Raw genomic sequence first — 23,223 nt, forward strand, 5'->3', positions numbered from 1 at the left:
ATATTGTTAGTAAAAGGCAATAATGATGATATTGAGAGTTTATGGATTATATCGTTGGCAATATGCTAACTTTGAGGATGCTATCGACTTTACAGATGATCAACTGACAGTTGGACTTCATGCTGAGAGGAGAAAGCCTGTTGTGCTGTGCTGTCTCTCTATATCGAAACTTATCTCGTGCGCACAAATTAATTAAAACGTGGGAACAAAATGCTATTTGGTCTGCACGGTTTACTAATTCGTGGGCACGATTTAACATCTCGTGGCCTTGATTTTGTATTTAGTGCGCACGATTTAAAAAATGTTTCTTTCTGTGGCCACTCCCATAACTGCAATCCCGGCATCAAACGTGCTGTGAAATTCACTGCAGCTTTATCTCATATCTTGTCTTCTTCCATACAGGCCTTGGCCATGTCTCCCCTCCCTGCCCCCTTCCTCCTGACACTGCTACAGATTGGAGTACTTACGTATGTGAGTGGCGGGGCATACTACGGACACAAACAGCACCCTCAACCATACCAGCCGATGCAGCACCTCCAACACATGGGCATGGGCAAAGAAGGCTTTCCTCAGCAACAGTATCTCGGCAAAGAGATGCCCTATATGCAGTATCCCCACTACAGGAAGGAGCTACCCCAGATGCCTATGCACAAAGGCAAAGACAATGCTCGAAAAGGAGGCGGCGCCGGTGGCTATAATGGTGGCCAAGACAAAGGTGAGAAAGTCAACATTTTTACCAGAGAAAAGCCAATAATCAGACTTTTAACATTTGACATTACCAGCTAAAACCTGACAAGTGCACAAATAGTTTCTTTTTTTTTTTTTTAGAATATAATAGGGTGTTTGCTGCAGTGCTGCTTCAATTACCCAAAAAGTATTTATGGGAAGTGTTTCTTACGCTCAACTATGTATAATTTTTGTGTGCATGTGTGTGCTTCATAACTTCATAACCAAACATTTGTCCATATATAATTTCTGGCCGAATATTGATCTCATCTCTCACAGGTCAGACAATCCCTCGTGGAGCTGAGGGAGTTCCACTGGGGGAGCCCGGCCCAACTGGGCCACCTGGACCAGAGGGACCACCAGGACCTCCTGGGCCTCCAGGAAATGGACAGCCAGGACCTGCAGGACGACCTGGACCTCCTGGTCCACCAGGAGGGCCTGGAATGGGAAAACCAGGTTTACCTGGGCTTCCAGGAAAGCCAGGAGGAAATGGTGAGACAGGGCCTCAAGGAGAAATGGGCCCTAGAGGTGAAGATGGGCCAGCTGGACAGCCAGGGGCTCAAGGTGCTCCAGGACCACCTGGGCTTCCAGGAATAGGTAAACCAGGAGTTCAGGGATTACCTGGTCAGCCAGGGCCCAAAGCAGAGCCAGGTCACAAAGGTCTGCCAGGACTACCAGGATTACCGGGACCCAAAGGAGACAAAGGAATGGGACAGCCAGGACAACCAGGTCACAAAGGGCTCCCAGGGCCCCCTGGACCTGCTGGCTCAAGAGGACTGCCTGGTTTTGGAAAACCTGGGTTGAATGGGGCGCCAGGCCCACAAGGACCACCAGGTGAAAAAGGACATCCTGGACAGCCAGGACTTGCTGGGCCACCTGGTGAAGGAGGACAGCCTGGGCCACCAGGTCTCCCTGGTCAAGGAAAGCCAGGTCAAAATGGACTGCCGGGACAGCCAGGAATGCCAGGTGGGAAAGGTTATCCGGGACCACCAGGTTTGCCAGGAAAGGCTGGATTACCAGGATTTAGCAAACCAGGAATCCCAGGACCAAAAGGTGATAAAGGTATGGGTGGGCCACCTGGATCTCCTGGACCAAAGGGAGATAAAGGTCATGGAGGACTACCTGGTATGCTTGGACCCCCTGGATCAAATGGCCCACCAGGTCCTTCAGGATCAATGGGACCCCCAGGAGGTATAGGTACACCTGGTCCTAAAGGAGACTGTGGAGAGGGAGGACCTAAAGGGCTTGATGGAACCCAAGGTGACCCTGGTCCTTCAGGAATGCCTGGTAAGGCTGGTCTGCCAGGAGAACGTGGACAGCCAGGACCAAAAGGTCCACCAGGGCCAAGTGGTGACAAAGGAGACGACGGGCATAAAGGTCTCCCTGGTACTCCTGCTCTTCCAGGACTTCCTGGTCCAAAAGGACAAGGTGGACTGCCTGGTGAAGTGGGACCACAGGGTCCAAAAGGAATTCCAGGAATGGATGGTGCAGCAGGACCAATTGGGGCTCCTGGTCTACCTGGACCAAAAGGAGATAACGGTCCTCCAGGTTCACCAGGCATTGCAGCTGAGGGAAGTCCAGGTCTAATTGGTCCAATAGGTCCCCCGGGAAAAGAGGGCCCGTCTGGACCCTCTGGACAACCAGGTCAGCCTGGCCTCCCTGGACCACCAGGCCCACCCGGAGCATCTGGTCTGTCTCCTGATATGGCAGGAGTGCTCTCTGAGATGGGCCCAGGACTAGATGGTGTTAAGGCCGGAAGTTATGGTAAGAAGGGCAAGTACGGAGGTAATGGGGCAGAAGTAATGGGTCCCAGTGGGTTGGAAATGCCCGCATTCACAGCTGTAGCAACAACTCCCTTTCCACCTGTGAGCACTCCAGTCGTCTTTGACAAGCTCTTGTACAACGGTCGCCAAAACTACAACCCACAGACAGGGATTTTCACCTGTGACATGCCTGGCATTTATTACTTTTCCTACCACATTCATTGCAAAGGAGCGAATGTGTGGGTGGCTCTGATGAGAAACAATGAGCCGGTGATGTATACATATGATGAATACAAAAAGGGTATCCTAGACCAAGCGTCAGGGAGTGCAGTCCTACCTCTACAACCCGGGGACACTGTGTATATTCAGATGCCCTCAGATCAGGCCTCAGGACTATATGCTGGGCAGTATGTGCATTCCTCCTTTTCCGGGTACCTGTTATATCCAATGTAAAACCACAAACTCCAGGGAGAGAGAAGCTTCAATGAGAATGATGTGGGAGCTTATTTTTGTATAATATAAAACATGATCATAAATTACCCTCAGCTGAACAGTCTTTTAATGTAGAATCAACAAACTGTTGAGCTCGTCAACAGAGATGAGAGGACAAGATAAAATGTTTTAAGGAAATGTTTGACGGCCTGTATGTACCTTTATACTGTAAAGCCTAATAGCCGTTTTAATTGGGAATCATATGAGATGTATAAGAATGCACAAATGACATGCAAAGATCACCTCAAAGATGGCTCCAGATGTATTTTTATACATAAATGCGCCAGAAACCCTGAAGAGTGCAATTTGTTATACGGTACAAACATGTAGGGAACATGTGAAGTGTATGTAAAAGATGATAAAACAAACTGTACAGTGTGAATTACACTGTTTCAACAGTGGCAAATTTAGTCTCTGCACGTTTTCAAAATTGGCAGCTACCCCATGTCGCAAAGAATGTGAAAGACAGTAGAAAACATGAAGACATAAACCAATATTTTTGCATGCATACCTTTATATGAACACAGTTTTTGTCGTTCTATTGATAACAGCAAGATTGTTATAAGGTTTGCATTACAGTAGTATGTACCTGTTTTATTTTAAAGGTAAACACATTTCTAGTTGTGTAGCCTGCAAATGTTTTGGAAAGAGAATAGTCCAATTCTAATTTCCAATGAAAATTTTCTCAAGCTCCTCAGTAGATTTCCAAAAAATAATTATATTTGTAAAATACTGTTTGTGAGCAGATTCTGAAATTAAGAAGTGCATAATGGAAATGCACACGTCAAAGACACCTGTTATAGGCCTGTGACAATTAATGGCAATTCAAAACACAAAGCTTAGATGGTCAAAACTAAGTAATGAACAACCAGAGCGAGTATGTTGCTAACTGACTACTGCTCTTGAGTGAGATTTAAAGAGTAAGAATGTAATGTTAATTTTATGTTTTAATGTTTGCAGATGGGTGTAGTGCTGTTAAGAAACTGTTTTGTGAAAAAAAAAAATCATGGAATTCAAATTAAAACACAATTTTGCTCTGAACTAAAACCACTCCATACACTTTATAAAACATTATAACACATTAAACAGAGAAGTCGACCCAAAACAAAAGCAATTCTCTCTCACCAGCTAAAGTGCAGCATTATACAGGTATATAGGTGATACATTAAAACACACACCTTCACGTGAACAAATGTACAGGTAATGGTACAAAATAATACCACAAATGGATTAAGTAGTGTTTCATTCAGTCCTACTGTAAGAAGACAAATCTCTCTTTTTGAACATAATGACTTGAACTGTTACCTGCTATCCCTCTTCTTTCCTGCTTTAACGTAAAATTCATCGAATTATATTCTGATCAGAAGCATATCTCACATTATCCGATTATGGCTGAAATGACAGAATATTTATACATAAGAGGTAGTTATATTTGGAAAATAAATTATAGTTTGTTACTTTGAAGTGAAACAGTGGGGTGGTGTGATTTGTTTAGGGGTGACAACAAAATCAAGTTCTACTGCATTCTTGGTGAGCTTTGCTGAATTATACCAAATGGACTTGAAGCAAGTATTGAATGTTGCAGCAATTCAAAAAAAACAATTATGTCAGTAATTTATTATTTTTACTGCTTATTGCCTCCATACAAAGTAGAGAACATAGAGTATGAAAACCTTCAAAGGAAGATAACCATGGTGCTGATATTGTCATTGTAACCAAATAATCTGTATTAATGTTTCAAGTTTGTTACTATTGTCTGTTTTTTCTAAATAAAACTTGTTTAATTAAAAGAAATTGTCACTGACATCATCTTGAACATCACAGTAAGCAAATCAAGCTCATTTGACTGATGATGGCATATCAACTACCTGACTGTGGTGCCTCATCAATAAAAAAGTTGTCGGAAGATCAATTCAAATCTTGATAGAATTGTCAGGTTATATGTATCCTGGGTAACTTGACACTTCCAGTAAAATATGATATGTTCATGTTAAATTGACTCATTTGATAATGTTTCACTGCAAGACATCTGGATACTGTGTGGTAAGAGAAAGTATGCAAGGCATCACTGTTTATTGTTTTTGTTGAAGTGGAACGGTCCAGCTCTAAAGCAATAGCCCAGTGATAACTGGAATAATTGGTTGGGCCATATCGGGGACAAAATATGTCATAAAATACATATTTGGTTGGTAATCTATTAATGTCATGTAGGTCATTACATTTACAGTGTAATGACTACTTTGAATGGCTTGGGAAGCCACCCTTTTCGCAATTAAAGTTTTAGGACTGACAAAAGCACGGTAAAAGATACACTGGCTTTTTCATAGTCCATGGATAATATGATTTATATCATACGCAAAATCCACCCATTCACAGGTAATAGTGTAAAATGTCAGTCAGTCATTGTAGTATATATTTATTTTTTAGGTGAGTTCACATCAGCCACCAACTCACAAGATGCCCTTTTGGGGGTCTTGAAGAGGCTTTTATTTCTAGAAAGTTTGAAAAACTATTCCTAAATTAAGACATTTAATTTAATGATCCCATTGCAAATATGGAGCCAGATCATAAACAAGAAGAGACACGGTACAGACAGAGAGACGTTGAAGGTTAACAGCAACCCAGCAACTTAATTCTTGCCCAGGGTCCCAAAGCAGGTTTGCGCATGACACACAGATAGATAGATAGATAGATAGATAGATAGATAGATAGATAGATAGATAGATAGATAGATAGATAGATAGATAGATAGATAGATAGATAGATAGATAGATAGATAGATAGATAGATAGATAGATAGATAGATAGATAGATAGATAGATGGATAGATGGATGGATGGATGGATGGATGGATGGATGGATGGATGGATGCTTTATTAATCCCTCAAAGGAAAATGTTTACGTTACAGCAGTGTATACAGGGCAAAGCAATAAAAATGACAAATAAAAAATAGAGGGTAGTAAAAAAATAATAAATATATTTGTTTTGTTTAAATGCACATTATATACAAATCAAAATAGAATAATATTAAACTAAACTAAACTAAACAAACAACAAATATATTATTGTTGTGTGATGGATTTGGCCAGAGAGTTATTGTACAGTCTGATTGCAGTGGGCAAATGTTAACCATGTTAGATTTATAAATCGAATTGCTTCTAGAAGGGCGATCCGTTTAGGAAACGTTGCAGTCCACAGTCCCGGTTCAAATCCTCGATTGGGTGTGTTGAGAGGACAGATGCTGATGCTGCGGGGGGAGGGCGTTCGGCTGGTAGCACGCATGCGCAGAGCCGGTTGCGACGCTCATTCATCACATCCTCTGTTGACACGAATTTAAACAACGAGCTCGGAAAGCCGCAGGAAAATACACGTCGGTAAGTACCGTCGGTGAGATAAATTCTACCTACGGTCACACCCTATTGTCGTCGCTGCTGTTCAAACTACACCGGTCTAACATACAATCCGTCTCTGGTCAAAGTTGGTGCTGAATTAGATTTTCTAGCACGATCAGCTAATGTGCTCATGAATAATGAGTCATTTTCTGTTTGAATATCTGTTTGGATCAAGATATGAGAGCTCTTCAACGGTCTGGCTTATTATGGCAGATTACAGATTATTTTTTTCTGTTTATTTTCTCTCTCCTCTGTCCCATAGCTTCATGTTGTCATATTGGGATAGAAGCAGGTTAAAGTGTAAAATGTTGTGTGCTAAAGCTGAAACAAATACTTAGATAATCAGCTGTTTGTTTGTTTTTTAAAGAAATATAATTTGCAACTATTTTAACTGATTAATGTTTTATGTCTACATCACATTGTTTCAGCCGTCAGGTTTGCTGTCTTTTCTCAGCTCTATGTGATGGTACATCAAACATCTTTGATTATCCTGAATATGTAGCCTATTGATTTTTGACAATTTACAAATGATCAGAAGACATCACGATCTGCATAGTGTCACTATTTTCCTTCTTTTTGTTGTGTTAACGATTAATGAATGAATAAAAGATTAAAACAGTTTCTAGTCCTGCTTGTCTCAAGTCATTTCTTTTGTGTGTTTGTAGGTTTTTCTCAACATGACATCACGTGTTGGACTCAGATCTGCTGGCAGCAATGGAAGTGACTTTAAACACAGAGAGAGGGTGACCCCACATTACCAGATGAGGCACGTACTTTTATCTATGTCTGATATCAGTCATTAAAACTGAACGTTCTCGCTGAACAGCAATCTGAGTGTCTACTTTCTGTTTTCCAGTGCTTCTATGAAGTCAGAGGTGCGGAAGTTGAACTTGGTCCACCTTCTCCTCTGGCTGCTGGTGGCTGCACAGGTAACTGTCAGCCACTTCAACCTGGTGTCACACGACACAGTGTCCATGCCGTACCAGTGGGAGTACCCCTACCTGCTCAGCCTCCTCCCTCTGCTCTGCAGCAGTCTGTCACTCCCAAAGAACAATGTCAGTTACTTGGTCCTGTCCATGATCAGCGGAGGGCTGTTCTCTGTGGCGCCTCTCATATACGGTGGCATGGAGATGTTTCCCGTAGCTCAGCAGCTCTACCGCCATGGAAAAGCATACCGCTTCATTTTTGGATTCTCCGCAGTGACTGTTATGTACCTCATCATGGTGGTCGCTGTTCAGGTGCACGCCTGGCAGTTATATTACATGAAAAAACTTTTAGACTCGTGGTTTAACACCACTCAGGAGAAAAAGAAGAAATGATGGAGTAAAGAAAGCTGTGACTGTGCTAAAATGGGTTTTTAATCTTAATTTATACATGTGTAATGAGTCTTATTTATCTCTACTTATTCAGTTTTATTTTTATGTAACAATCACCCCATAGAAACCAGTGTCCTTTGACATAGAGATGTACCATTTACGCAGGAACTTAAATTCCTGGATCACCCTTTATTTAAAGCAGATGATTTGAGTCTTGCACACCCAGTCAGGAGTTTACCTTGGATTCATGAGAGTGTACCAAACAATCTGGTGCCTCAGGTTAGTTGGGAGTGGCGTCAAAGCAACATCCATAGTCACCTTGAACCCTTTTCAACACCAAGTCTGGACTGCTGCTCTGCTCTAAACAAACAAAAAATGGGCCCATTTGGGACCAGGATAATATTTCCGCCATGATTTGAACAGAATTACTACATTTCAACAGCTAAAAGCATAAACAGACAACATATACGAGTTGCTAAGATATTGCTACCGTATATGTGAAAGGAAGTAGGTGTACTTTTGCTGCAGATGTGCTGATGTTGTCTCCTTTATTAAGTCTACCTCTCGCTATATTATGTTGTAAATCCCATTAAAAGAGAAACGTGGTGATCACAATAATATGTCTACTTTATGTTTTGCTATTCTTATTTAGTATCAGAAGGCCAGTTTATTATGTACTGTGTATAAAATATAAAATATGCATTGTAAACCAATTATAAAAAATAATTAAAAAAAAAAAAAAAAAAAGCTCTTTAGCATGTTTAATATTTGATGATAATCTACAATAAAGGGAGTCAGCCACAACGACAACGCACTTTGTCCGAAGACCGTCTGCGGCTGCGCGTCACGAATGCCACGTACTGGTTGACGTTGACAGTCGGGAGGACACTTCCTGAGGCTGGTGCTGCCCGGCTAGGCTAAGTTAACACATTGTTTTTGATTTTTTTTTTTTTTCACGGTGTGGGGAAACCTGTGAAATACTGCGTGGTCAAGTCGTCTGATTCAGGTGAAAGACTTTCTTTGGGGGTTTTTGAGGGAGGGAGAGAGGAGGGGGAATCATAATTCAGTTTCAACCAACACAGCAGCTAAGTGCTAGCTGGCTAACGTTACGCTCGCTACGCAGGGAGCTAACGCTAAGCTAACTAGCACAAAACAGGTGTCGCGGCTGATTCGTTAGAAGTAATATAAAAAAGATGCTCTAATTTACGGATATTTTTTTTTTTTTAAATTCACGGAAGGCAGAAGATTAATTCAAAGCCTCACGGAGCTCTGAATTCCTTACAAAAAAAAAAAAAAAAAAAAAAAAAGCTGCTCGTATAAGTTACCCAAGAAACCGGTTTTTTTTTTTTTTAATTTTTTTATATATATACATATATACCGACCAATTACTGTAAAGTAAAAAAAATTAAAAAGCAGGCTGTTAAACTATAAGAGATTAATAATATATTCTGTTTTATTACTGAGCTTGTGCTCCCTCGGCCTGACACGGCCTATCAAACGTTAGCAGTCATATTGGTTTTGCTGTACTTGACAGATGACTCTGCGATGGAGAGTCTTTCGCAATGAGGTGACCCTCCTGCAGCATTTTCTACTTGTTTTTTTTGTTGTTTTTTTTAAAACGTTTTGATATTGCGGTGCTCCGGAGATTTTTTTTTTTACATTTTTTTTTTTTGTTGTTGGAGCCAATCTCGTGTAGAAATTGATCTTCATTCAACACGACTGTATGCTAAGCGTTAGCTACCGTCCAATCCCCTTAGCATCCAGCCAATTATGCATCTGGTCCAGGAAACAGCCGCAGCCGGAGCGTTTACTGGTATTAAACTCGCAGCGGTGTATTGTCCCAGCTTACAACATCGTAGTTAATCCAACTAGTGACTTTACACACGAGAGACGCCTGCATTTATCGCAGGCTGGTGACGCTGCTTGTTTTATATGTACTGTTGCTGTGTACTAATGCCAAACAAAAGTCACATTGTGATCGATATTGACATCGTAATTATGATGATTTAGGATCCACTAAATGGATTTCCTCTTATCAAAAAGATAAGGTCAAAGTCTACAAGGACGTCTACCGGTGGCACACAGTTGGATAATGTTGGACCCTTAGACTCTGTAGTAAAATCAAACTGTCTTGATATTGTTACTGGGGGGGGGGGGGGTATTGTTTGATTATATCCTTTTAAAGAAAAGGGAAGCTCAGTTTCTACTTCTCTTTGTGGCTGCTAAGATGCGTTTACACCAGACAACAACAAAAAACACGCTCAGTCGGAGTAAAGAGGAGCTTCTAATTTCACCATAAGTCTTTGTGAACGTAACAAGAGACGTTTTTAATCAGAAATATCTCTCAGCAGCTACTTCCCCCCTGACCTACTTGCGTAGACCTAGTGAATTACCAGAGTCGTCATTGTGACGGTGATGATAACATTTTTTTTTTATTGTTTATTTAATGTACCCTGATTAATGTCATCTTCTAAGATAGATGTTCATGCTGCAAATCATTTAGATCTTTCCATACCTAGCACAGTGATTTACGTTATTGTTTTGACTGTAATATTGCAGTCCAGTGGTGCAGCATTTCACTACATGAACATGTGTGAATATTTTATTTTAAGTTTTGTCCCTCACCTTGCTGTTGGGTCAAAATTTATAAGGAGGTCTAAAAGCCAAAGTGCTGCTGCAGATCAGTTTGAATCCCCCCCCCCCCCCCTGTTTGAATTTACAGGAGTTGGAGTATGAACTCTGGTGACATTCAACCAGCAAAAACAATCAACTTTGTGGCAGAGTACATACTGTCATATTATTATACTTATCTTGCTTCTACTATCTCTCTGGCTGCCAACATTTGGTATTTAATCCATTCAGAGAGCAGATTACAGATTAGAAAAGATTTCAATTATTTTTGCCTGTTTATTTTTATAATTAACCACGCACCCTTTTGCACAGTCCTGCCTGTTTAAACAAGGATCACACTAGTGTGCATTTATTTGGGTCTTTTTTATTCTTAAAGACTAAAATTGTCATTTGGAAAGTGAGGATTAAAAACTGGGACAACGGGCCTGCTGTTTAGCTGGCTGTTTATAAAACGACCTCTCTTCTGCCTCTGTCTCTAGACCGTGGAGCAGAAGAGGTCGGACGGCACCATGAACGGCCAGCTGGACCTGAGCGGGAAGCTGATCATTAAAGCCCAGCTGGGCGACGACATCAGACGCATCCCTATCCATAATGAAGACATCACCTACGATGAGCTGGTCCTGATGATGCAGCGTGTCTTCAGGGGCAAGCTGCAGAGTAATGACGAGGTCGCCATCAAATACAAGGATGAAGGTGAGTCAAGACACGGGCCCTCGCTCAGGTTTCCTCTTTGTTAATTGTTCTGAAGGGTAAAAGTGTGAATGTTGACAGGTTTCTTTGTATTTCTGTTCTTTTCTCTGTGTACAGATGATGACCTCATCACTATCTTCGACAGCTCTGACCTCTCCTTCGCTATCCAGTGCAGTAGAATACTGAAACTGACTTTGTTTGGTGAGACATTAAAGCTTTTCTTTTCTCTTGCCCTTTGATAGCCGTACGGGAGGTTTTTTTGGGGGGGGGTTTTGCCATGAGGTATTCGGACTTCAAGCCTGTAGAAGTTAACAGTCTTTAATGATAAAATTGCACCGTCAGGACAAACTAAAATTGTTTTATTTCAGCTGTTACAGTAGTCAGTCAGTGGAGGGCAGTCCAGCTTCTGTTTCACATAACAAACCTCAGCTCTTCACTCTCCAAATGAAAGTTGTCTGCACTCCCTTCTGACTACTTGCAGTGGTATTTCAGTGTTTCCTAGCACTGCCACAAGCAAACAAATGCAGTAGGTAAATAGTCTCATAAAAGCCCTTTGTGCAAGTTATACTAGTTTCTAACCTTAAATATGTTCCAGACCAGGGAAATCCACAATCATTAAGATGCTTTACAGCTGTATGATTTCAAGAAAGGTTAATTACGTATCCCAAACAACCAATAGGCCTCAACTGAACGTCAGTTGGGGCTTGTTGTTGTCAGTTTGTCACAAAGATGTGATTAAATTTCAGGGATTTTACAGGCCTAAATACATATGGCACATAATTAGTATTAAGGTTATTGGTTCAATAGAGGGGGAAAAAAATTGTTTTGTGGGTAAAGAGTGTTTTCTGTTTAGGTTTTTAAGTTTATAGACATTAGATTATTTTTCTCAGACAGAAAGAAACAATATATTTAAAAAGGCTTCCACTCTCTCAACATGTTTACGTTTAAAAAAAAATATATAATCTGTTTATAAAAAACACTTTTAGCATCAGAAATTGTAATCTAACCTGTGGGCATAAAAACAAGGAAGGCAGAAGCAGCGTTGATGTTAAATTCGACTGCACGTCGTTGATTGAATTGTACCGATAAGATATGCCATCTGTTTTATTTTCTTCTTTTCAGCCACAGCAAAAAAATGCTATCAAGGGCCGCATACACCACATAATATGAATTTGTTAGAAAACCATCAGATGTTTTCCTTTATTTTATCTACTGGCTGGCCATTTTTACACGAAAATTCTATTTATTTTAAAGTCATATCCAGTTTATCTGTTTAAATTGTGTTTTAGAGCTTTCTCTTTTCTGCCCTGAAAATAAGCAGCAGCAGAGATTTGGCAGTGTGGGAATATAACACGAAATAAAAGTCAAACTAGGATGTTGAGTCTATAGAATATTCCTATCAGCTGTTAGAATAGTATGACTTGTAACCATAACGCACCACACATTTAATTCAATGTCATTTTAAAACTTTCTCACAAACACTCACTCTACTCTTGAATCTGTAATGACAACATAATGTTGTTTCCTCTACTCTCAGTCACTGTCCTCCTGCTGCAGCTGCTATTATTAGCCTGGGAGCTGAAAGATGTTTTTTTTATTCCTTTTTTATTTTATTTTTTTTTTAAAGATATGTTTTACTTCCTACAAATCAAAACTGAGGCCTGGCTTGTCATCGCATGACCTGTCATGACCTCACGTGGAAATTATACTCTTCAACATGTGTGGAGATTCAAAGGCCCAGAAAGCAGCTGGAACCTCATGACGCCTGCGTCTCAGCGCAGAGCCTCATGACACCATGCATCTCTGTTCAGCATTATCCACACAGACGGAGAAACTCGTGTGACAGAGGAATGTGGAGCGATATTCAGTCTCGCATTTATTCATTTTGCAGTGTAAATTTCTCCCCTCAGTCAAATTGCAGAGAGAGGATACGGTTTGAAAGTTGTTCTATGTCACATCGAGGCAGTGGAGAACGCCTGTTTCCTGCAGATTGACAGGTTACAGTTTGTCAATAAGTATGTGGACAAACCAGTGTTTCCCAACTTCATTGTTTGTTAAATGCTTAGCTAGCAGGGTGTGATGCTGATGATGAAGAAGCAGCTCACAGTTCCTCTACCGCTCTGGCTGCTTTTGTGAATGGATTTGTGGAAACAGTCATGTGATAGTTGAACTCGGTAATCCCAGGTATTTAGAGTGAGGAGCCAACAGAACAGGGACGGATCATCATTCATAACATGCTCCTACTTGGTGTAGAACAACTTTTCCAAACCCATGAAATGATAACCACCGTGTTTATTTTCTTCATGCAGATGTTGGATCATAATGCAGTGTTGCTTTCATCTTATAAACTACCCTACAATTTGACTGCCAACTTAAATATCAGTATTTACTAAGGACATGTTTCCAGTGTTATGTGATGATCAATCAACATGCTGTGTTTTCTGGATGTTTGTGGCGGTGTGGAGACCACAATGTGAAGGTCTCTGTGGTAACGGTATATTATCGGCTGATTGTCCCGACAAACGCTTGTATTTACAATCAGTCTGGAGGCACTCAAGTGTGTCTGGGCGTGTCAGCTAATGCGTCTTGATTTTCCCATCACATTTGGTTTAGTTTACCATGTACAGGGGCTCTTGTTTCAGTCTAACCCAGATACTCCCGAGTCCACGGCTGTGACTCACATCTAGGCCGTGATCTTGTGTCAACAAGCAGCTCAAGCTCAAGACGGCGTTGCTCAAAGTGTGAATCGATCATAATGGGATACAGGTTTAGAAGTGTAGCAAAATGTCCAATTAATAAAGGATTGGACCGCGAGATTGTTGTGTTCTGTAAAAGCGCACAAAAGGGTTGTTCTATCCATCAACTTACATAAGAATTAACACTCAACAGAAATGGCCTGTGCAGCAATGAAAACGGGGTTTGACTTTTCTGAACCCATTTCCTGAATACAAATGAAGGATTTGTTTGATTTGCTCACCTGGATCCCTTCTCTTCATCTTATTACTTGCAGTGAACGGTCAGCCGCGGCCTTTGGAGTCCAGTCAGGTGAAGTACCTGCGCAGGGAGCTGATCGAGCTCAGGAATAAAGTCAACAACCTCCTCGATAGCCTGGAGCCCCCCACAGAGCCTGGTCTGACTGCTACAGCGCCGGACAGTGGTAAGCATCTCCACACACATGAAGGAGACCAACACATCATCTGATATTGGCTCACTGTGGGTATATCAGTGTTGGTGTAGACTGTATTTTATGGGATGTGGAGCAAGAAATTTCAGCACAGGTTTAAGGTAATTTAGAAACATTGTCAGTGTATATGTAGTTTGTTTTTTTCCCTCTAAACTGTCCCGAGTTTACATCTTTGAAAAACATCTTAACTGATCTTTATCAAGTCTTTTTGTTTATCTAATGTGTTTACATTGCAAAACATTAGTCTGGTAATATATTGTTCTGTATATCAAACATGGATAATGAGTACCAACTTGGAAAATGAGTTGGACGTTAAAACTCTTAAATCAGTTTTAACATGAATACTCTTGGTTTCTGCTGAGTCATTAAACAACCCCTCACCTACTTGTACACGAAACTATACTGAGAAGAAAAACTCCCTGGATGATTAATAGTGATCTTGCCCACAAGATAAAAGCAAAATCCACCTACAACCAGGCTGGATTTAGGTTATCTCTTTTTATGTTGTTGGATTTGTTTATTTTCTATCTTAATCCATGTATGTTTGGTCTCTTAATCCCACTGATGTGTATTGCGTGACCTCCTCAACAAATAACAGTTGTTCATATTTCACAACCTTACTGCCAAAATTGTGGGAACTGAATCCCACAAAGACACTGAGACCGTTTATAAGAGTTGGTCACTGTTAGAATAATTGAATGCTTTTTTTAAATGAACATTTGTCTGCAGTTACACTCTAAATTTGTTACATACTAATTGGCTCCAGTTTGATTGTGGTCGCTCTCTCCCACAGACATGCACATGTCGAGCAAAAATAGGACTTTCCTTTGACATCACAGCAATGATCAAAGCTTTTATGTAAGGAACATGTGAAGTTAATTTACAGTAAGGTTGTAGGCGGTCTTCTTTGCGGTCAACTGACTTTTATATGTTGCCTGTACCAAACATTTTTACAGAAATTGAGAAAAAGGCGTTTAGGTACTCGGCACGCTCAGACTGGAATATATTACAGAAAGTTTTAAAACGCCATGATTTTATTGAATGCTTTAAAATGCATTTTATAAGACCAGGAGGGGGAGTCGTTGGGGCGTAGATGCTTGGACTAATGTAGTTAAACACTATTGATGTTCTTTTATTCCTGAGGATGTTCTATATTGTATTTCTGTTTGTCTTGTTTATATCTGTTTAACTTTATGTGTACTTTATGCTGCTGCCTGTCTTGGCCAGGAATCCTTTGAAAAAGAGATTTTGATTTTCAGTGGGACCTTTCCTGGTTAAATAAAGGTTAAATTAAATTAAAGGGTAGACTGCTATAGTAAAACTCTGAGCTATAATTTGATGCAGCTTTTATTTATTTTCACTCCTGAATAAATGCGTGCTCATATGTGATTTTCCTGGAATCAAAAAGTGATGTAGACGAGGATGATCTTTAGTTTGCACCATGCTGAGACAAACAGGTGGATCTGATTTTTGACTCAAATGCTGGAGACTTATCAAGGTGTTTTATGAGGCTTTGGCAACCTTCAATTTGTGAGGCTCCCTCAAACCACCGTTATATTACCTGTTTATGTTCATGATGTATTAACAAGCTTTTTATAATCAACCCAAAATGCTGCCTGCAAGCATTGCTTTGTTGTCTTTTCCTTTCTGCCAGGGCTTAAACATTTGTCTGACTGTGTTTCTAGAATCAGTGGATGGACGTGAAGGAAAAGTTATGGCAGCGGACCCCACTCTGAAACAGGCCACTCCGGTCAGTGCAGCCAGCATGTCAGCCTTCGACCCGTTAAAAAACCAGGACGAGGTCAGCAAGAATGTCATCTCCGCTTTCGGCCTGAGTGAGGACCAGGCCCCAGGTAGTGCTCATTATACTGCAGATAATAGAGGATCTGATAGTATTTGTTTTGTTTACATGAATAGCCATCATGTCTGTTGTGTCTGAGTAGCTCCCCCAGCGGTTGCACCAGAGGAGCGCTCAGGAACCCCTGACAGCATCGCTTCCTCCTCCTCTGCAGCCCCTCAGCCAGGAGTGCCCCCCCAGCCACAGGCCCCCTACGCTGGAGTACAGCAGGGACCCCCAGCTGGCATGGATGGTGAGACACATGCACACAGACCTACTGTACTAAATGCCCAAAACACACACGCAACCTTCTGAGGGTGTCTGTCTAAGTAGGGACTTGTGAAAAGGTACCGCAGGCACCCAGGTTCGCTTCTCGATTGGGTCTTATCAGTCACGACGAGTCCTTCCCTGATTTCTCACAGCCTCATCACATGACCCTTTTTCAAAAGAAAACAAATGACATCAGGTTTGACTACCAGTGGTTGATTCAACCTGGATAACAAATGTGATATAAACTGGAAATTACCATTAAAAAAAAAAAAAACATGTACAGCCACTGTATATTATAGCCCAATATTAGTTTACACTCATCAATCAGTTAGAGTGTGTGTGCATGCTTGGGTAGTCCATCTCTCTATTCACAGACTCTTCCATGTACTGTGAGCTTGTTTCCTTATTTGGTAATGAGATCTATTCTGCTGTGCAAGCAGCAGGTTTCAGCGAATGAGAAATGAGCTTTGAGATTTGAAATCTTAAATACTGTGTAAACAAGAGTAACCAGGGAATTAATACTCATGTCACGAAGCAGAGGTCTTATCGCAGCTCTGACTAGTGTGCGATCTTTAATACAGACATGTTCGAATCAATTAAAGGGTCCTAGATGAAGATAAATGAAAGAAAGACCAGGCAATATGTTATAATAAAAAAAAAAAAAACATTGTTTTTCTCAGCACTGTCTCACTCTCGAATGCAGCTCCGCTTCTTTATCCAACCTTAAAACTGAACATGGCCTGTCTCCATTTGTTGTGAAAATAGACCCAGTCAGGTGCAGCCACAGAGGTGAAGCGATTTCTGTTGTTCATCACATTGCTGTGAGAGTGTTGGATTGTATTTTTTTGTTTAACTTGTGGTTGGGCCCAGCTGAATGTGGAGACCACTGGACAAAAGAAAAGGCCTCACGGTGCGTCCTGTGAGAGCCGCAAGTCCTATCCACACCCGCCACACTGGAGATCAGCGCATGTGGTTTGGCCTGGTTAGAGTAGCAGGACTTGTCCAAGGCCAAGTAAGAGTCCCCGGGTGCCAGCGGCACGTCACACAGAACATGTTGTAAACATGTTTATAGTTCTTTTATTTCATCTATAAAACGTCGAACAAACAGTCCAAGCTCTGCACGGGTACACAAATTGGTAATCTGGTTTGGCTTATTACAAAAAATTGAAGGCCACGTTTCAGTAAATTTTCATTGTTTAATACTAGTTTAATGCTCATGTTGTTTTAACATTTGACTGTATCTCTGGCTCTGTGATGCTTGTGTGCTAGTGAAACAAACAGTAGTATTACAAATTCATGTCAGGTTGATCTATAATTAATTCACCGTAACAATACGCTACCTGATATGATGGTGTGTGTGTGTGTGTGTGTGTGTGTGTGTGTGTGTGTGTGTGTGTGTGTGTGTGTGTGTGTGTGTGTGTGTGTGTGTGTGTGTGTGTGTGTGTCAGAACCAGTTAACAAGCAGGTAGAGAAGCTGCAATAAATTGCTCAAAGAAGGATGGAAACAAAGATGTCCAGAGCCGATTTCCAGAGTCACATTCTCCTGGTTAATTCATATCATATGAATGATTTATGCTTGTAAACACAATACATTTGTACCGGGACCTACAGTTAAAGGCTAAGTAGCTTGTAAAAAATAATGTGCCAGATAAGGCATCATAACATGAAGTAATATGTGTTGGATAAAACTTGACGTTGTCAGATATCCAGTTTTAAAGGACTTGGATCAGAACCAAGAGCCCAAAAATAAACTCGATCGGGAGCTCCCCAGATACAACTGATAGTTACACTGAAAAGTTAAACTCCTGCCACTCCAGTTTGATATCAGCTGGAGCAAGACAGGCGGTGTCACTGAGGAAGTGTATCTGATGCACGAGTAGCTCGTACAGAAACATTTGAGAGCTCTTCATGTGCTGTAGGCAGTTAGATGTGAGGCACTTGATGTAGGACTTCAGCCGACATCTCCGTGTGACATGGCTTGTGCTGAAGTTCAGTTTTCCTTGTTGCGTTCCCAGCTGACCTGAAATCTGTAAGGAATGATTATGACGCACACTGGCAGCTGTGGTTAGAAACTATCTCGTAATCTTCCTGCAGCGCGTTGTTAAGGTGCATCTCCATGGCGACGAACAGTTTGTCGTCGTCTCATCTGTTTCCTAGAGTTCGAGACTCTTTTCTTACTTCCAAGGCTGCAGATGGTTGGCACACAAAGACAGCAAACCACTCTCCTTTCCCACTCGACCCGGTCATCACTCTTTGCCCTCACAGTGTCCCCGTCTCTGTTTGCAGACTGTTTGTTATTGTGTGGCAGCCTCAAGGCAAATCAAAGCAGCCAGACGATGCACGAGAATTTATAAAAAGGCAATATGAGATTGGACGCCAGCCGAGCACGTGTGGCCTTTTAAAGGGAGCCTCAAGGTCCCTTTGAATGCAAGCTTAGATTACTTGTTACCATAAGAATGCAAACAACATCCATAAGCAGATGGTAAAGATTTGAATGTGTTGTCTAATACTGATGGACTCTTGGCAATAATTTACATCTGTGCAAGAGCGAAACTGTAAACACATGCATGTGTAAGAGTGGCTCGGACAGTTGAGGCTCTTTATCAGATGGGCAGATGTGTGTTTGGTGTGAAATGTTTATTTGAAAATAAGACTTGTTCTCATGACTCCGTCCTTCGGCATGTGGACAAATCAGCGGGGCTACGGCCAAATATTTTTTTTTTTATTCCAGTGGAAATCATTCTCCTGACTGTTTTTTAAAAAAAATTATTATTATTTTTTTTAACCGAAGTAATCTAGCCGTCTTCATTCAGTCGTATCTTTGTCCCTGATGGCTGACCTCTAAGCTAGACTGGAGTGAAATGAACACCGAGGCCAAAAAGGTCTAACAGCCACGCATCCCTCCATCACTCTTGCATAACACTCGTGATGGATTACAGACGAGGAGAACAGGAGAAGAAGCCAATTTCACACACATGGCTCTTCACACAATAAAGACCGTAGTGCTCATGTTAAAGGTGCTGTCAGTGAGATAACAGATGGTTGCCACATCGCTTAGGTGTTCATTAAAAGACAGCAAAGAGGCACGCCGTTCCTGCCCAAGTATTGTCCAGTGTCTCCCAGATCACTGCAAACAGTATGCAGACTTTCAGTGTTGCCAGGTCATCGGGCCTCAGCAGCTTGGACTATACAGTAAAGAGAGCTGCCAACATTTTATTTAGGACAGTCAGGGTGTCTGTATTGCGTGGCACGTCTTCAATAATGAGCCATTTGTAATTTTCCACCCCAACATGGAGTTATATGGGGTTATTTTTGAGCACATTGAGGTTCAGAATAAATTGATAGGAGTTTAAAGTTTCCTTTCAGCTTCGCTCGGTATTAGATTATGAACCCTCGTCAGGCAGTGGAAAATCAGCAGCAGTTTTTAACCCCGCTCAATCGGGGCTCACGTCACTTTAAAAACAGCAACTTTACGTACCACTTACTGGTTGTTGTTGTTGTTGTTGTTTTTTTAAAGTGCCCCAAAAATTTTGTAAACGGCCCAATTTTTTTTAGACAGTGGAGGCGAATGTTTCTCTCCCCCCCAATTTTTTTTTTTTTTTAAATTTCCTACATCTATTTAAATCACACCACTGAGATGACTGGACTTGTAGACATGATCTCCATATGTGCATGTAGGTAGTCTGGACTGGTGAAGTCATAGTTAATAAAAGTGCTGCAGGAAGTCACTGTCTGCAAACACAGGCCTGTCTGGTGTTGCACACCACGTCTCCGTGTTGTTATGCAGGAAGCTGTAGAGTTCCGTCTGCGTGTCTATAGCGTGTTTACGTCTGATCGGGCACCTGCTCTCTCGCTCCGAGCCAAATCTTACTGTAATGGAGCGCGCCGTGTGGGAGATTAGCAACAAATAGTTCTATCAAAGTGGTCGCAGCTGTTTCCAGTGGACGTGTTATTCTCTCCAGATGTGCAGGTGTTTCCATGAAGATGCAGGCACCCCATTTACACTCTGTCTCGTGTGTCTGGGGCATACCGGGTGCTATTGGGTCTCCCCCCCCCAAAAAAAAGGAAAAAAAAAAAAAGCCGTGTAAACGAAGGGCTTTGAAGATGTTGTTAAGGAGCATGTATAATCTTACATAGTCTCTACCCTTCCCAAGCTTTACTATCAGATTTGTGTTCTGACCAACGGAGGAGCATGTACGTGATTGTAAATTTAATTGTATTGAACTGCGTCTGGATTTCATCTGGCTAGGCACTTGAAAATGAGGTCATCCATGATATGAATATTGGCTCATATTGGTGTTGGACAGTGTCTAATTGGGTACTGATGGTGTTTGTCTTTGCCTCTTCAGGTCAGGTGTACCAGCAATACCAGGCTCCAGGTGGATACCCGCCTCAGCAGCCAGCTGCCCCGCAGCAGCAGTACGGTATGCAGTACCCTGGTAAGAATACAACTGGTCAGGAGTTCAGAAGAAGAATGGGAAGCTGCTGTGTTGTCAAGTGGATTTATTTCATCTTCAGAGTGAATTAACAAGACTCCCTCCCTCTCTCAGCAGGGTACAGCCCTCAGCCAGGAGCTCCCCAACCCGGCCCCCCGCAGCCGCAGCCGCAGCAGCAGCCGCAGCAGCAGCCGCAACAGCAGCAGCAGTTTCAGAACTACGCCCCTTCCTCCTCCCAGGCTCCGGCCCCTGGTCAGGCTCCAGCTCCAGGCTTCCAGGGTGGGCAGCAGCAGCCGCATCCATCTCAGGGAGCCCAGCAGTACCCGCCAGGAGTCTTCCCTCCCCAAAACTATACCTCCCAGGCCACCCAGCCTGCTAACTACAGCATGCCGCCCAGTTCCCAGCCAGGCCCAGGGTACCAACCCCGCCCCGGATACACCCCGCCTCCAGGCAGCACTGTCACCCCTCCGCCTGGAGCTGCTAACCCGTATGCCCGCAACCGCCCCCCTTACGGCCAGGGCTACACTCAGCCAGGCCCTGGATACCGGTAAAAGAGGATAACGGATGTCACTGGTCCTCTCACCCCGACCCCTCCCATTCCCCCCCCCCCCCTCCCCCCGACCTTAAATGTGGCTCCAACTGTTTGGAGCCGGTGCAGGAAGCAGGCTTACTGCTCTACACCCTCCCCTCGTACAAATATCAAGTCCAAATATGAAACGAGCATCTCCTCCCCCAGTCTGATGGTTAGTGTTTGTATGCTGTCTCTCCACCACACCACTCTGTTCGCGCCCTGCTGTACGCTCCTTGTGTTATTCCCCCTCCCCATCCCCCCGCCACCTCCTCTGTCCACCCCGGCCCCTCGTGTCTGTCATGGCAAAAATGAAACCAGTCTGTCTGCACACACCTGGAAGACCAAAACAGGCTGTTGCACAAACTGTTTCTTGTCCTCTTCATAGTAACGCTAAATTTGCGAGAGAGATCAGCATCCATTTGCAACACAAATCTCAACCGGTCGTCCCGAGTTTACTCTGCATAGATGCATTCATAAGACACTATCTCAATGAAAAGCCCCTTTGTCGTTTGTTTTGTTCTGACTTTATTCGATCAATTTCACCACCGTGTCGGTATTAATGATGTGTCAATGAAACTGCCCCATGTTGGGAACACTAGCTATGTGATGGCTTATGGGAGGTGTGGATCCTTACGTCATGAAGAAGGCTTCTTTTGTTTAGCTTCTTATATCACCTCCAATAAAGCTTGCTATTCCTTTCTCTCTTTATCTTATCGCTGGTTTTTACTAATATATCAAGTCAGATTCCACCTTCAAGTGAGATTAGTTGTTTATGTATAAACTGTAACATTTTTTTTTTTTCTTGAACCTAATAAATAATTGAAACCCAGTTGGAGTCCGTTTATCTCTTTGTTTTGATATGGTGTTGCTCTTGGCAGCGTGTTGTCCTGCCTGTCTTTCCTTCAACACACTCGCTCTCGCTCTCTCTCTCTCTCTCTTTCTGTGGTTTGTGAGTTCATGTCTCTGTTAAGTTTGGCTTGTCTCTTCCTCTTCTCCTCCACCCGGATTTGGAAAACTGTGGTAATGCTGGTATTCCTATTTTGTTTTCCTGCCTGTGGGTTGTGGTTGGCCGGGACATGTGGCATGGGAGTATGTGGTCGGTCTTTCATGTCAAACTGTCTCGCTGAGTGAGAGGAATTGAGCGCACAGAGTTATTAAAGATGATTTAGAGAAGCGTGTCTAACGTTGCTCCCCACCTGGTTGGTGCCAAATTGAAATCACTCTTCAGATGGATTTTTGTGAAAGTCTGCAGTATTGATCATTTATTTAACTGGGTTCACGTCTAAACGTGTTCCATCATTGATGCTTGTGATTTTCATGCAATTAAGACCTGAATGTAAGTGTGCTCATCTATTCAAAGGTTGACGCTTTTAGGCACCTGGTTTCTTACAAAGAGAAGGCTGACATGACTCATCTGAGAGTAAATACCTTGGAGAGGCTGTTGTTAAGATGGTAGAGTGGGTTGGCCACTAACCTGGAAGGTTGGTGGTTAAATTCCCGGCTCCTCCTGTCCACATGCCTAAGTGACACTGAACCCTAAATTGCTTCCGATGGCGTACCGTCCGTGTGAATGTACTCCTGATGGCGGGCAGCTCAGCCCCATGAATGCGTGAATGGCAAACCGTGTGCAGACCATTTACGTTGAAGCATTTTGCTGGTTGGTCTACAGTGAAAATAATGTGCAGCACAAGTAAAGAAACTGCTGCTTTGCTGTGTTTGCACACTTATATGTATTTAATATCTTAAAATTATCTACTTGTGATACCTTGTGCATTGAAACAATATATAATTTGCCAGATTTTATTGTAAATGGGTAAATGATTTCCAAAGTACTGCTGCTGTATTAGGGGATTAAGCCAATTTAACATTCAAAATAGTTTAGATTTACACTAATCTAGGTTAGTTTAGAAGAAA

At 42.2% G+C, this 23,223-nt stretch overlaps 3 protein-coding genes across 5 annotated transcripts; all 3 read left to right on the top strand.

Annotated features, from left to right (window-relative positions):
- The first annotated feature begins 411 nt into the window (after positions 1-411).
- col8a1a (collagen, type VIII, alpha 1a) lies at positions 412-2,942 on the top strand. The gene is made up of 2 exons (XM_069153588.1): positions 412-715; positions 1,006-2,942. Exons 1-2 carry the CDS (start codon positions 412-414, stop codon positions 2,940-2,942), a joined length of 2,241 nt encoding a protein of 746 aa, XP_069009689.1.
- Positions 2,943-6,271: 3,329 nt separating this feature from the next.
- jagn1a (jagunal homolog 1a) lies at positions 6,272-8,429 on the top strand. The gene is made up of 3 exons (XM_069154189.1): positions 6,272-6,356; positions 7,040-7,140; positions 7,231-8,429. Exons 2-3 carry the CDS (start codon positions 7,052-7,054, stop codon positions 7,691-7,693), a joined length of 552 nt encoding a protein of 183 aa, XP_069010290.1. The 5' UTR covers positions 6,272-6,356; positions 7,040-7,051; the 3' UTR covers positions 7,694-8,429.
- A 115-nt stretch (positions 8,430-8,544) lies between these two features.
- On the top strand, positions 8,545-22,138 carry tfg (trafficking from ER to golgi regulator). 3 transcript variants are annotated; one of them, XM_069154190.1, is made up of 8 exons: positions 8,545-8,696; positions 10,801-11,014; positions 11,129-11,212; positions 14,022-14,168; positions 15,881-16,048; positions 16,139-16,285; positions 20,652-20,741; positions 20,853-22,138. In XM_069154190.1, the coding sequence occupies exons 2-8, from the start codon at positions 10,831-10,833 to the stop codon at positions 21,287-21,289; spliced, it is 1,257 nt and encodes a 418-aa protein (XP_069010291.1). In that variant the 5' UTR covers positions 8,545-8,696; positions 10,801-10,830; the 3' UTR covers positions 21,290-22,138. The 3 variants fall into 3 exon arrangements, with proteins under 3 accessions (XP_069010291.1, XP_069010292.1, XP_069010293.1); XM_069154191.1 differs by having other exon boundaries at positions 20,856-22,138; XM_069154192.1 differs by having other exon boundaries at positions 16,208-16,285.
- Positions 22,139-23,223: the final 1,085 nt, after the last annotated feature.

Source organism: Embiotoca jacksoni, unplaced genomic scaffold, assembly GCF_022577435.1.
Source record: "Embiotoca jacksoni isolate LCO1_2020_lvr unplaced genomic scaffold, fEmbJac1.0.p SCAF_2, whole genome shotgun sequence".
In the NCBI taxonomy this organism is placed as follows: domain Eukaryota; kingdom Metazoa; phylum Chordata; class Actinopteri; family Embiotocidae; genus Embiotoca; species Embiotoca jacksoni.